The sequence below is a fragment of the Mastigoproctus giganteus genome, chromosome 14 (genome assembly GCF_048544385.1).
Source record: "Mastigoproctus giganteus isolate SK-2022 chromosome 14, ASM4854438v1, whole genome shotgun sequence".
In the NCBI taxonomy this organism is placed as follows: Eukaryota; Metazoa; Arthropoda; class Arachnida; order Uropygi; family Thelyphonidae; genus Mastigoproctus; species Mastigoproctus giganteus.
The window spans coordinates 82102364-82115833 of record NC_143588.1 but is presented as its reverse complement, the minus strand read 5'-3'; the positions used below and the strand labels follow the sequence as shown (position 1 = coordinate 82115833).

The window sequence follows — 13470 nt, the reverse complement described above, 5'->3', positions numbered from 1 at the left end:
ACTGTGCATGCATTTGTTCGGGCAGAAGAGTCTCACTGACTCACATAACATAGAGCAGTTACCATGCTGACATTACAAAGAATGATTGTGTGGCTCTTCATTTTGCTGTCTTGTCTTATTTCAAATTTATCCAGCTTATTAAGGGGAATAAATTTGAAGGATATTTGGAATAAATCTTCCTTGGTTTATTGATAATTTTGAAGGATTTCAAGAACCAGCAGAGATTGTACAAAATGAAACAGAAGCAGTTTAATATTGCTAACCAATTGCAGCTTAAGGTTTCTACAACTGATGGCACTGGTCTGCTTCAAGCACACAATGGAGATTTCACAAATGAAGACCTCCTTGAAGTGGTAAAATGTCAAGAAGTTGAAAATTTAACTACTGAAACTCCTGTTTGTTTCTTCACTCTCGTGGGGCTTGACGAAGCTTTTCAACACATAGAAAAAGCAATTGAGATTTTTGAGTCACAAGATTCAAAGTTCGAGCGCACTAGAAAAGTTGCTACAGATTTAAAAAATGCTTAAGCATGTTATCCTGAAATTTATAAAGAAAAGAGAAGACTGTCTAGAAAACAAATGACTCTTGAAGCATTTCTGAAGAAGACTACTCCTTGCGCTTCCAACAAACCGAGTGCCGAACCAGCAGCGAGTGATGAACCATCAATGAGTGTGCATTTAGTTGATGAAGAATAAACATCCTTTCTAACATTTGTATGACATAAATAATTTCTTTATTATTATAATTTGCTTGATTTTAAAGGCTATGTTTTCATTTCTTTGGATAAATAAATCATTGTTTATGTGTAAACTTGATTTGTTGACCTTTATTTAACATTACTATGGTCAAATTTCATTGTTGTGAACGTAACTCTTGTTTTGAACATTGCATCCATGGGAAATAAACTCCTTCTTTACGAGCGCTCGATAGGAACAAATTAACTCGTAAAGTGGGAAACTACCTATATTTGAAAGTTTGGCTGACAAAAAGCAAGATATGCTCCCAGAAGCTGCTATCACAATGTGTTTTATTACTTTCATTTTTCAATTTTAATATTTTTATGTATACTCAGAAGTAAGAATACAGTTTTATTTGAATTCAGTTATACATTTTATTTTTTATTTTACATTAAATGATTACTTACTAATTTAACTGGTGTTTTAACCCGTTTGTGGATTTGTTGGTGTAACTCTGGTGTGGTTTTAAGTTGCTGGTGTCAACTTTACATAAGAAGCCTAGAAAATTTTTAAGAAAATTAGAATTACACGAGTTTAAATTTTACTATTCCTCCATTATTGTATTCACTTTTATTTTTTTTATTATTTTTTTTAATTGGGGAAAGTACAACTGTAAAAAAATTCTTTACAGCTCTTGATTTATGCAAAAAGTGCACTGCATATTCATCCTGTGCTCGTTTTTTTTATAGAGTTTGGTTTTACTGGCTTTGCTACTCTGAGCTTTCACTGCCAGGAAGCTTTTTTATAACATGAGACTGATATTTGTTCATATTATGCAGTATTAGTGTCAGAATTAAGAATAAATTTTGTTGAAATGTCCCGTTTTAAATTCTTGTCCTTTTCTCCCAAAAAAACTGATTAGTGAATAGAGTCCAAGTACTTGCTCTTAGATTTTTTTTTTACATCCCCCACCAAATTGTTAAGGAACACCAACTAAACAAGTAAGAATAAATTGAGTAAATGACTAACTTGTTTATGGGACACTGATCACAAATTTCAAGGCTTTTTTTTTTGAGCATTATTGAGTTAGATCAACTTAAGGTTGGGTGAGGGGTATGGGATAGGAATCTAGTGAAACAGCACTTCTGTCAAACCCCATTGATCACAAATAATGTGAGAAGCATCTTTGTGTGTTTGTATAAAGAAACTATCACCACATGGTAAGTGAAAAAGAAATGGCTGAAAGTGTAAAATGATAACAGCAAAGATATAAATCATAGAATTAGTTTGTGAAAAGGAGATTTTCCCTCCCTGTATGCATTTTGATATAACTCTGTAATGTAATATGATTTGTAATATTCAGATACATCACACATCCAGGGACACATCCATAATTTGAAAATTATGGGTGAAAACAAAATTTTAATCTCCTATAGAAGAAAAATAAAATTATTATGAAATAGTAGATGAACAAAGAGAATGTGCAAAGTGTGTTAGTAGCTATTGATTTGCTTATTCATAGCTAAATTTTTGAGAGCTTGTTTTCTGGATTAAAGTCAACTGCTATTACCCAAATGCAAGGTCTTATTTGGGGAATAGCAGTCTCAAAATAGCTTATGCATGATTAGGTTGACTTTAAAACAATTGAGGAAGAATAGGATTTGGAGATTACAGTACAGGCAGAGTTGAAGTTCTCTGTGTAGCGTAGACTGGTGGCAAGGAGAGCCCATAGTATTGTATTGATGATTAATCAAACATTTGCATGTGCAGATGAGGAGATCATACTTGGAATGCTGTTTCCTTGCACATGAAGTGTTGGTATAACAAATGCCAAAGTAATGAACTATTTAATGACAAAATCACTTCCTATCCCTTGTCAATTTCTTATTTAATTTTATGTAAAAATGTTTAATTTTAATGAATATCATTATAATGAAATTATAGTTTAGGGCAGTGAAAATTCATCTTGTGGAAAAATATAATTATTATAATAAAATTTGTTAAAATAAAAATCCTTATTTTGTGGAACTGATAGATGAGGCACAAGTATTAGTTAAATTATGTTTGTTTATTTTTTCAGTTGTACTAGTTTTGGTTATGTGCTGTTCCTTTTTTGAGAAAATGGTCTAATTGGCTGGCAAAATTTTGAATGAGGTCTGCTGTTCAAAAAGCAGGGGGGTGGGGTTAACCAAGTTCTTTCAATGCCATTCCAATTTACTGGTTACAATACATGTTATTGTTTAACTGAGTTTGGCTTGTGGAAAATTGATAATTTTTGTTTTTAGTATGGAGGAGGAAAATAAGTGCAGGCAGTTTTCCTTGATGAAAAGAAACATTTCTAGAAGAGACAGGTAAGTGGGTGGGTGAGGGGGTGGGAAGTGAAATTGCTAGAAAATAGTATGAAATCACTACATGGATACTGTGTATGTGTCTCCAAGATAGAAAATTGAAAAAAACAAATTCTATGCATCTGGACCATGGAATTAAATTTGTTCTGCATACAGTAAAGAAGTTGACAACGCAATGTTATGAGTGGAGTAGACACAAGATCTAAGAATATTTTATGCATGGAAAGGAACCATTGCAGTGAGTGGTCCCTTTCTGTGCATGATCTTTCACATGCTTGTTTGGCCTAACCGAATTTAAGGTAGTCTAGTACAGGTTTGTCACACAGATTTAGAAAATGATACAGCATCTGCCATAAAGCAATTTATGGTAAAGAATTAGTCACGGGTAGAGGTGCAATCAAACGTCATTTGGCGGTACTATTTGGAAAACGTGTACAGCACAAATGAAACAATCTTATTTTATAAGTTAATGCGTCGTAAACCACTTGCGTTTAAGGACAAAAGGTGTACAGATGGCAAAAATCCCAAAGAAAGGATTATTGTGATGTCATGCACAAATTCAACTTGCAAAGATGTGAAAGCCATTGGTCATTGCAAAGTTTAAATTATTTAAAAAATGTATAACATTTCCTTCTAAATATTGCTGTAATACAAAGGTTTGGATGACAGGTGACATTTTCCAGTTGATTGGAATGATTTTGTTGTTGTAATGCCGAATGAAAGCAAAAAAGAGGAAGATTTTGTTATTAATGGGCAATTTTTCAGCACACAAGGCTGTGCCAAGACATGCTTCAATGCATTAAGTTTATGTTCTTTTTGTCTAAGCACATATTTTGTAACTTCTGGATCACCACATAATCCATGCTGAAAAGGTGCACTACAAGTCACAGCTAGTGTAGTGAACATTGGTCAGTATTTCAGTCTGCTGTGTTTCAGAGGTTATTGAAATGTTAAGTGCAGTTACTATTGCAAACTGTTTTTGCAAAGCCAGTTGTGCCACAAGATACCAAAGAATATCAAAGTGGAAATGATGATTATTCAGATATAAAAAATCTGCAAATTATGCCATATGTTAAATGTTCTTTCAGAAGTATCATTGAATGATGATATTGGTGTATACAGTGATCCCATTGTTCATCAAGTGATCAAGAACAATATTGTGTCTGAATTATTGACGGAGAGGGACAATGAGGAAAAAAAAGAAAAGAAACAATGACAGTATTACAATTGCTTTTTCAGGTGTAGTTAATGCAGTGCAAAGGCTTCACCATTTCTTAATGACATGCAAAGACATTCCAGGCAGAGTGTTGGAGAGTTGCAGCATTGTTTAGCAATTTCTGGAAAAGTCCTTGTTGTGAAACAGATGATGCAGAAAAAAATTTTCTTTTTTAAGAAATGAACACTAATAAAGCAGTATTGACAAAACAAATGCTTATTACATCGATAACATCACTTTAAAAAATGTAACATATTGCACATTGGAATTTTCATCACACCACTTGTATATAGTGTATATAACAATTTCGGCACTAAGCCATCTGTATTGTTCTATTCAGCAAAGATATTCTACGTATTCAGTGTTCTGTTTTCTATTTGCCGAATATGTCTATGTATTTGCTGAATAGAACAGTGCAGATGGTTTAGTGTCAAGATTGTTTCTTTTTTTTTTAAAGCTGAAAGAAGTGTTTATTTTGTAAAGGTTGCTTTTCATATAAAATCTAATGCAGTTTATTGGAATATTGTTTTTATCCAATTTTTGATAGTTTTTTTGAATTGTATTAACATGACCTGGTTGCTACAAATAAGCATATATGTACATTGTGCCAAAATAATATTCCTGTGGATTCTTCACAAAATATTAGAATCCCAGTGTGCAGTTTGGAATTTAACCCTTCACCTTATTAATTAATTTATTTATTTTTATTTTATTTATTATTAATTTTTTTTTGTTTGTAAATTACGGTGTGTAACATTTTTGTACATCTACATTTATTTTTATATATCAAAATGGCAGAATCTCCAAACTACTCAGGGGTCGCTTATAATTTAAAATGGTAAATTTAATCAGTAGTATAAAAAAAAAAAACTAGAGGTGCTAATTATCATTCATCATAGTTACTCGATACATCTTACTCAGTCTTTTTTTCTGCCTGCATGTAGACTGTATGGTTACCGTAAGTACATTGCAATATTTCAATGTAGTTTATAATAACAGTTTCTTTCTTCCACTCCATTTACAAAGTATCGAAGCCACTGCCATTCAGTTTAGATGTACAAAATTTAAAATAGAAAATGTTACCTAATTTAAAATAAAATAAAATAATTTATAATTTCGTAAGCAATTTTGCCAAACTTGCACTAAATTGTCTGGCTAATCGAAATACTTGGTGTTACCATAAACAATGGTCATGTTGTGGCTTCTTGATAAGATAACATGTACCTTAGTTTATGATCATCTATGATTGACCGAAGGGTGTGATTCTCCTATAAAAAACATGGTCTAACTAAATGTGCGACTTGTGCAATCTTTCTGGAACAGGATATGATACAGCCAAGGGGGATGGATGTCTTTGTGTGTTTTTGGTGCAGTGAGTGTGAAGAAATTAGGCACCAACTTAATGTTCGGATGGGTGTTTGAGAGCTTGAGGCATAGAATAGATGTCCTTGAAGGAATTAAAATAGGGGCCTATCAGGCTCTCAGCTGCCCAACTCAATGCCAGAGCTCACACTTGTGCGTCAGGCAACACAGTAGCAATCTCCAAGACAGAATGTACTGATCCCACAGAAGGTGATTATTCCCTGTGACTCTATTGTCAGAGAAACAGGAAATATGATGTTGCAAGAAGGATAGATGGAATAGGAGCAGGGTATATCTATCAGAGTCAAAAGTAGACAATGTTATAGAGCAGATATTACCTCTTAAGGGTACAAAACATGATATTGTTGTACACGGTGTCACTAATGATATATTAAGAGTAGGAGATTTGAGGACTTACTGTACAGGGAAAATATTGGGAAAAAGTTGCAGGTTAGGATTGAATTTGAAAGTTTCTGCAATTCTGCCCAGACATCAATTCAGCCCTGGAGAGAATGTGCAAGGTTCATGGGATAGAATTTTTCTCAGCATGGGTCTGTACTTGTTAACAGGGATGAGATACACTTAAAAAGAAGTGGTGTAAGAATATTTGCTGATGCTATTGAGACAGTGATAAGTGGCTCAGAAAACTTCTAGCTTGGGGTGATACACAGACTAATAGATTAACTACAGCCTGCAGCCGTAGTTAATCTATTAGTCTTGAAGTTTTCCGAGATACACAGACTAATAGATTAACTACAGCCACAGGCAGATTTGAAGGTGATTCTTGCACTGCTTCTATTGGAAAATGCAGCAGCCTGGAAAGCAAGGTGTTGGAGATTTCAGGCTCTGTGGTGGATCATCACAGAACAAGTGAATATATGTGCTGCATAAGGTTGATTAAGAATAAGAACATGTGCATATATACTTGCATGTACATTAATGCTAGGAATATTGTAAATAAACTTGATGAATTTGAAATACTGATTAAGTCAACAATGCAGACATTGTAGGGATAGCACAGACATGATGTCACTTGGACATAAGGGATGCTAATTGAATATGGGGATACAATGTATACAGGAGAGGTGGAGAAATTGTTCTAAGTTAAGAAGTATATTAACTCTAAGGCAGTGCATCCAGTCGACTTGGGGTGCCGCCTCCGTAGCCAGGTGGGAAGGAGCAGCAGTGCGTAGCACACGCTTCTTGATTAGACCGGGGTTCGAGCCTGTCACCACCAAATACGGAGGATGCGGAAAGGTCAGGGAATGACCACCGCATATCCCAGAGCAATATGGCCTTAGTTGCTAATGCTCCTAAAAACCAAATAACAAACAAACCAGTCGACTTGGGTGACCAATGCAATGTTGAGTCAGTTTGGTGTGATATAAGCACCAGGAAAACAAAGTTGAGAAGGAGTATATTATAGGCCTAATGACCTGTGGTGAGTATACCAAACAGCTACACAGAGAAATAGTGGGCCAGTAAATTAGAATTTCTTACAATGGGGAATTTTAACTTTCCAGATGTTGACTGGAATTTGTGACTTAGTCACTCGCACTAGCAACACCTTTGTAGATTTTTTGGATGACTGTTTTCTACAGCAGCATGTTAGAGAGGCAACAAAAGGAAGTAATACCCTTGATCTGGTTATCAGCAGTGATTCTACATACATTAAGAATCTGCAGGTAAAAGGACCAAATGTGTGGTAGCAATCACAGTATGGAATTTACGTAAAGACATTACTGTCAAGGGTAAGTAGTCAGGAGGACAGACAGGAGAGGTGGAGAAATTGTTTTAAGTTACTCCTTGAGACCACTGTAGTCATCCTTACATAAGGGTGACTACAGTGGTCTCAGGGAGTTTTTAAATTCTATGCATTGTGACCAATTGATGATGTTACTAACAGCAAATTCTAAATGGGAAGCATTCAGAGAACTAATCATAAATGCTGCTAGAATGTTCATACCAACAAAGAAATTCTGTTCAAGGCGTAGACCTAAATGGATGTCAGATGAATTATTGAAACATGAGGCAGGGAAGAAAAGTGCATGGGATGCATATAAATTACCGTATTTGTCGGCTTATAGGAGACTCCCCCCCCCCCATAAATACCTTAAAAAATTTCCCCGTGGCTTAGAAGCTGAAGATGGCAATACAGCACATGCACAAAATCGAAAGTTAACGTATAGTAGTTAATGGATAGTTAACTGCTATATGTTAGTTCACTTTTCAGTAATTACCAGGCTGTTATTGGAGTAACAAGTGAATTCCAGTTATACTATTGGATTTAAGTGAAAAGTAGTACAATATGCCAAAGAACATGAGAACAAAGCAGCAGAACGAAATTTCGGATCACTGCCTACTGAGAAGATGACTCATCAGTGGAAGAAGCAGGAAGTTTTTTTACAAAAAGCTGATAAATGGCCAAATTTGGAAGAAAACTTGTGTAGTTCGATAATGAAACTTAGAGACATGGATATTACATTGAATACTGAAATGATAATAGTAGAAGCATAGAAATGAGCAGCTGATATTGGGATACACAACTTTAAAGGAACTGAATCTTGGTGTTATCACTTCATGAAAAGAAACGGGTTAAGTTTATGCACAAGAACTAGAATAGTCCAGAGAATGCCTGCTGAGTACAGACAGAAAATATTAATTTCCATAAATTTTTTCTTAATGCTAGAAAATGAAGCAGCTACGAACTTAGCCGAATTGGGAATATGGATGAAATTCTGTTGTGTGCCGTCCAATAAAACTGTAAATCTGAGAAGTCAAAAATCTATAACTATTAAAACCACTAGACATGAAAAGACACTACATTGCAGTTTTAACTAGTTCTGATGGGACCAAACTTCCGCCAATGTTCATTTTTAAAAGAAAAACTTTACCAAAAGAAACTGCCAAATGGAATTCACATACTTGTACAACTGAAGGGACGCCTCTGTAGCCAAGTGGGCAGGAGCAGCAGTGAGTAGCACATGCTTCTTGTTTAGACAGGGGTTCGAGCCCGTGACCACCGAATACGGAGGATGCGGAAAGGTCCGAATGACCACTGCATATCCCCGGAGCAATTTGGCCTTAGTTGCTAATGCTCCTAAAAAGACAAAAAAAAAAAAAAAAAAACACAAAAACAACAACAACTGAAAGGATGGATGGATGGACGAATAATGTATTAAGGATTGGCTTGTAAAAGTTTGGTCCAAGCATTACGGTGGATTAATGCATAAAAATGCACTACTAGTATAGGATCAATTTAGAGCATATAGGACTAAAAACATCAAATGACTGGCCGAAATGATGAACACAGAATTAGTGGTAATTCTGGGTGCCTTAGCTTCCCAGTTACAGCCATTAGATGTCAGCATCAATAAACCATTCAAGAATAACATGCAGGAGCAATGGAATAAATGGATGATAGAGGGGAACCATGATACGACGCCTACGGAAGGATGAAACGTCCATCAATAGCACAAGTGTGAGAATGGGTGCTGAAGTCATGGCATGATGTTAAGACTGAAATTGTGGTCAAGTCCTTTAAAAAATGTGATATAAATAATGCAATAGATGGCACTGAAGATCATTTATTGTATGAGAGTTACACTGATACTAGTGAAGAGGATGATGATGTTTGAGGATAATGATCACCAAGTCAGTAATGAATCTGAAGTTGAATAATACTAAAATAATAAGAGTAATAATCCTATATCTTTCTTTATTGGCTTTTGGATTTTATTTTTTATTGAATTTTAAATTTCCATTGTATTAACAATTTTTTTTCAAAAGTTTTTTTCCTCTTAAATTTACTGTTCCAAAATTAGGGTGCATCTTCCACGCCACAGCATCTTACAAGCCAACAAATATGGTAATCTGTAATCAAGCCACAAAAAAGATTAGGCAAGCTAAGGCAGATTAGAAGAATGCAAAGAAAAGCAGCAAAGACTTCTATGCATATATTAACAATAGAAGGAAGGGGTTAAATCACATTGGGCCACTTGATGTTGATGTTTACTGTTGATAACCAATATCAGGTTGTTGATAAATTGAATAGGTATTTTGCATTGACATTCACACATGGGGAATTCATTAGGAGAGGGGATGACAGAAGTTTATCAAACTTCAATGGGGAGCTAAATGGTTTTGTGATAGCTGAAAGGAAGTGGAAGAAAAATTGCTGAAACAATCTCAAAAAGGCACCTGGGGTGGATGGGATCTATCCAGTCATATAAGAGAGGCAACAAAGGAGGTGAGCAAGCCTTTAGCCATAATTATGAGATCATTCTTGGATTCTGAAGAAGACCCTATGGACTGGGGATGTGCGAATGTATCCTCAACTCATAAAGGGAATCAAAAGGTTACACGAGTAATTACAGACCTGTTAGCTTAACATCCAGGGAAAATAATGGAGCCACTGGTTAAAGAAGTAATGCAGGTCCATATGAACCAGAATGCAATTATACTGCAGTCACAGCATGGATTTGTTAAGGAGCAGTCTTGTCTAACCAGTCTTATTGGATACTATGATGCAGTGAACAAGGAACTGGATGCAAAAATTATTGGATTTCTGGAAGGCTTTTGATACTGTTGCACATAAAAGATTGCTGTATAAACTGGAGCAATGTGGCATTAAGGGCAAGTTACCTGTATGGATAAAGGGATGGTTAAGTGGAGGAGAGAGAGAGAGAGAGAGAGGTTATTAATGGGCACTGCTCTTCATGGACTAATGTTATCAGTGGAGTTCCCCAGAGTTCGGTGCTTGGGCCATTTTTGTTTTCAATATTTATCAATGACATTGATGAAGGTATGTCAGGCTTAATGTATAAGTTTGCAAATGATACACAGGTTAGTGGGGGGGGGGTTAAAAAGTCATAAAAGTAAGCTGTTGCAACAAGATCTAAGAAAATTGGGTTGATGGGCTGAGAAATGGCAGTTGAAGTTTGACAAATGCAAAGTACTGCATATGGGTAGCAATAATCTCAGAGCTGTGCTAGCAGGGATAAGGATGTGATTATCCCTTTGTGTAAGGCTATGGTTAGGCTGCACCTTGTGAGTATTGTATACAGGTCTGGTGACCTCACTTTAGGAAGGATGAGATCTGCTGGAACAGGTGCAGAGAAAGGCAACCAGATTGGTGAAGGGAAAAACAAGGGTGCTCTTAGCTAGAAAGCTTTCAGTGCTGAAAATTGCAGCTTTTGGAGACTACACACTTGTTAGGTGATCCGATTAAATGTCAAAGGCCTTGAATGGATTGAGTAAGCTGAATGTAAATGGCATTCTTTTTGCTGAGACTACACACATGAGGGGTCATAAATTTAAGTCGAAGGATAGATGTGTGTAAGCTTACCTCCAGCCAGTGGGTGGTTGATAATCGAAATCGACTTCCATTTGTTGTGGAAGTGGATGGTTTGAATAAATTCAGGGAAGAACTAGACATATTTGGAGGGTATGGATGGGCAAAGTGTGTAGTTTATTTTTTATGCTATATACAAGCCCTTGCTTTTTTTTTACATAATTTGCCATTACTACCATTTAATTATTTATATATTCTCTATATCTTTTTTATGTTATTATTTGTAATTCATTTAATGTCATACTATTGCATAATACAGTTTCATTAATTTTTACATAACTCACTGTCTTATACAAAAATGCCATTTATTTATTAATTAATTAAAAATTGTTCATGCTCCAAAAGTGTATATTATTAGCTTTAGTAGAGGCATATGATGCAAGAAAGCAAGCTTTTATAGCATTAGCAAAAAAAAAACCCCTTCCCATTTCACCCATCCATTCACTCCAAATGTTTGTCTAGTTCTGCCTTACCTTGAATTTATTTAAACTGTCAACTTCTACAATGACAGATGGAAGTTTGTTCCAGCAAGCAACCACTCTCTAGATAAAGGCATATTTCCGCACAGCTGTTGTACAACTGTCTTTCCTCAATTTGAATTTATATCCTCTCAGGTGACTAATCTGGGCAAGAGGAAGAATCCCATCAACACTGAGCTTGCTCAAACCATCCAAGGACTTATTGCACGCACGCACGCGCGCACGCACACACACACACGCACGCAAACTTATGCATACAAGCATGCATGCACACAATGCATGTATGTACACTCAGTCAAGTGACCAAATTTATGAAGCATTTGAGGAATGCCTGTAATTTGAGAGCTTATTGTATGACTTAATTAGCATGAAATCTGAGGTGTTGAGGTTGGTAACATTCCTGGCTAAAACTACATTGCTACTTATAAACTATTGTCCAAATAAGGTTCTCTCTCTCTCTCTCTCTCTCTCTCTCTCTCTCTCTCTCTCTCTCTCTCTCTCTCTCTCTCTCTCTCTCTCTCTCTCTCTCTCTCTCTCCCTCCCCTTCTTCTTTGTCAGCTCATTCCTCAGATTATTTTCTCGGCTTTGTTTCTGCATTATGTTTGACTGTATAAAGATTATAACCAGCCATAATAACGTTTAATATTAATATAGCAGCAAAGAATTTTTTAAAATTATTTATTGTTAACGTTCTGTGCCATATGTCCATTTTCTCAAGCTGTCTAGATATTTTTGAGAAATACTTTAAACAAATTATGCTTACAGATTTGAAACAATTCTACAAAGTCATTTTCTAATGACTTTTACATTTAATATGACATTTATTTTATGAAGAGGAAAAAATGAATGGAAATACTTCATGTGCTTTATGTATGCTTCCATCCACATGCCAGATTAATTATGAGGTTTACAATTTTTGTTTATATAGGTGTGGCTTCACTTGGTACAGGACCAGGTGTAATTCCTACTGAAACTTTTCCAACCTATTCTAATAATATGGGTCGCCCAAATAGGAATGTTGGCCATAATTCTGGTAAGTACAAAGCAAAGCCTTTTTAGTTCTAAAAAAAAAGTTTTATTGCTTAATTTCAATCTTTAAAGATAGATTAAGTTTTTCATAATCTGTGTGTGAATGGTATGCACAATATGCATGTACCTTTGTTAATAGCCAGTTGAGCATCTTATCAAATGTGAACAACCAAATTTTTGCTATTCTTTGCCAATATCCTCAAGCAGGCTTTGAGAGTTCATAGGTAATGTAGATATTATTTATATGATGATAGTCGTAAAAATAAAGCTTGCACACATTAAGAATTCTCTTCCCACGTGCAAAGAGGTTTCAAAGCTAAAGGGCCTTCTGATGTTAAGATATAAGCGTTTTAAATGAATGGGAAAACAATGCAAAGAAATAAGCTTAAATAACTAAGGAATGTGTCAAGATAGTAAACAGTTCAGGAACACTTTATCTTAACCTATAGCAGTGTCAGGAGTGTTGTTAATGAAATGAATAAATTTACACCTCATTTTGGACAACAAATACTGAAATAATACAGCTAACAGAAACACAGTCGCCCAGAAATAGAGGAAGATGATTTTCACTATCCATGTATAATGTATTTAGGAAGAATAGAAAAGATTGGGGGGGGGGGGGGAAATCATACTTTTTATCATAAGCATAGACCAGAAAAGGATGAGTTGCTGCATGCAGATGGAATGGATAATCAAGTGTGAATATCTTGTTATTGGCAATTTCAGCTTGTTTTCTTAAGGTGGGTTTACATAAGGCATGAACCATGATTGTGAATCATGAAAATCATAACTCAGTACCTGTTTAAAGAGGCATTTCATATAATATGGTTATGAACACAACTTCAGTGAAACCATCACAAGTTGCTTTTGATATATCAAACAGCATTTAATATTTTCAGTCATGAATGTTTCCCTAGAGTGGGCATACTTTGAGATTTCACTTGCAGTGAGTGTTGCAGGTTATTATTAGGGTTATATGTGCCTGTATGCAAAATTTAAAATGTAC

The 13470-nt window shown here is 35.3% G+C and overlaps 1 protein-coding gene across 1 annotated transcript in view; it reads left to right on the top strand.

Annotated features, from left to right (window-relative positions):
- The window catches only part of NAT1 (N-acetyltransferase 1), a 321119-nt gene that overhangs the window by 94787 nt on the left and 212862 nt on the right, over positions 1-13470 (top strand). The window contains exon 8 of the mRNA XM_090388830.1: positions 12364-12468. Within this exon, the coding sequence (XP_090244956.1) occupies positions 12364-12468 (105 nt within the window). The remainder of the gene's footprint in view (positions 1-12363; positions 12469-13470) is intronic.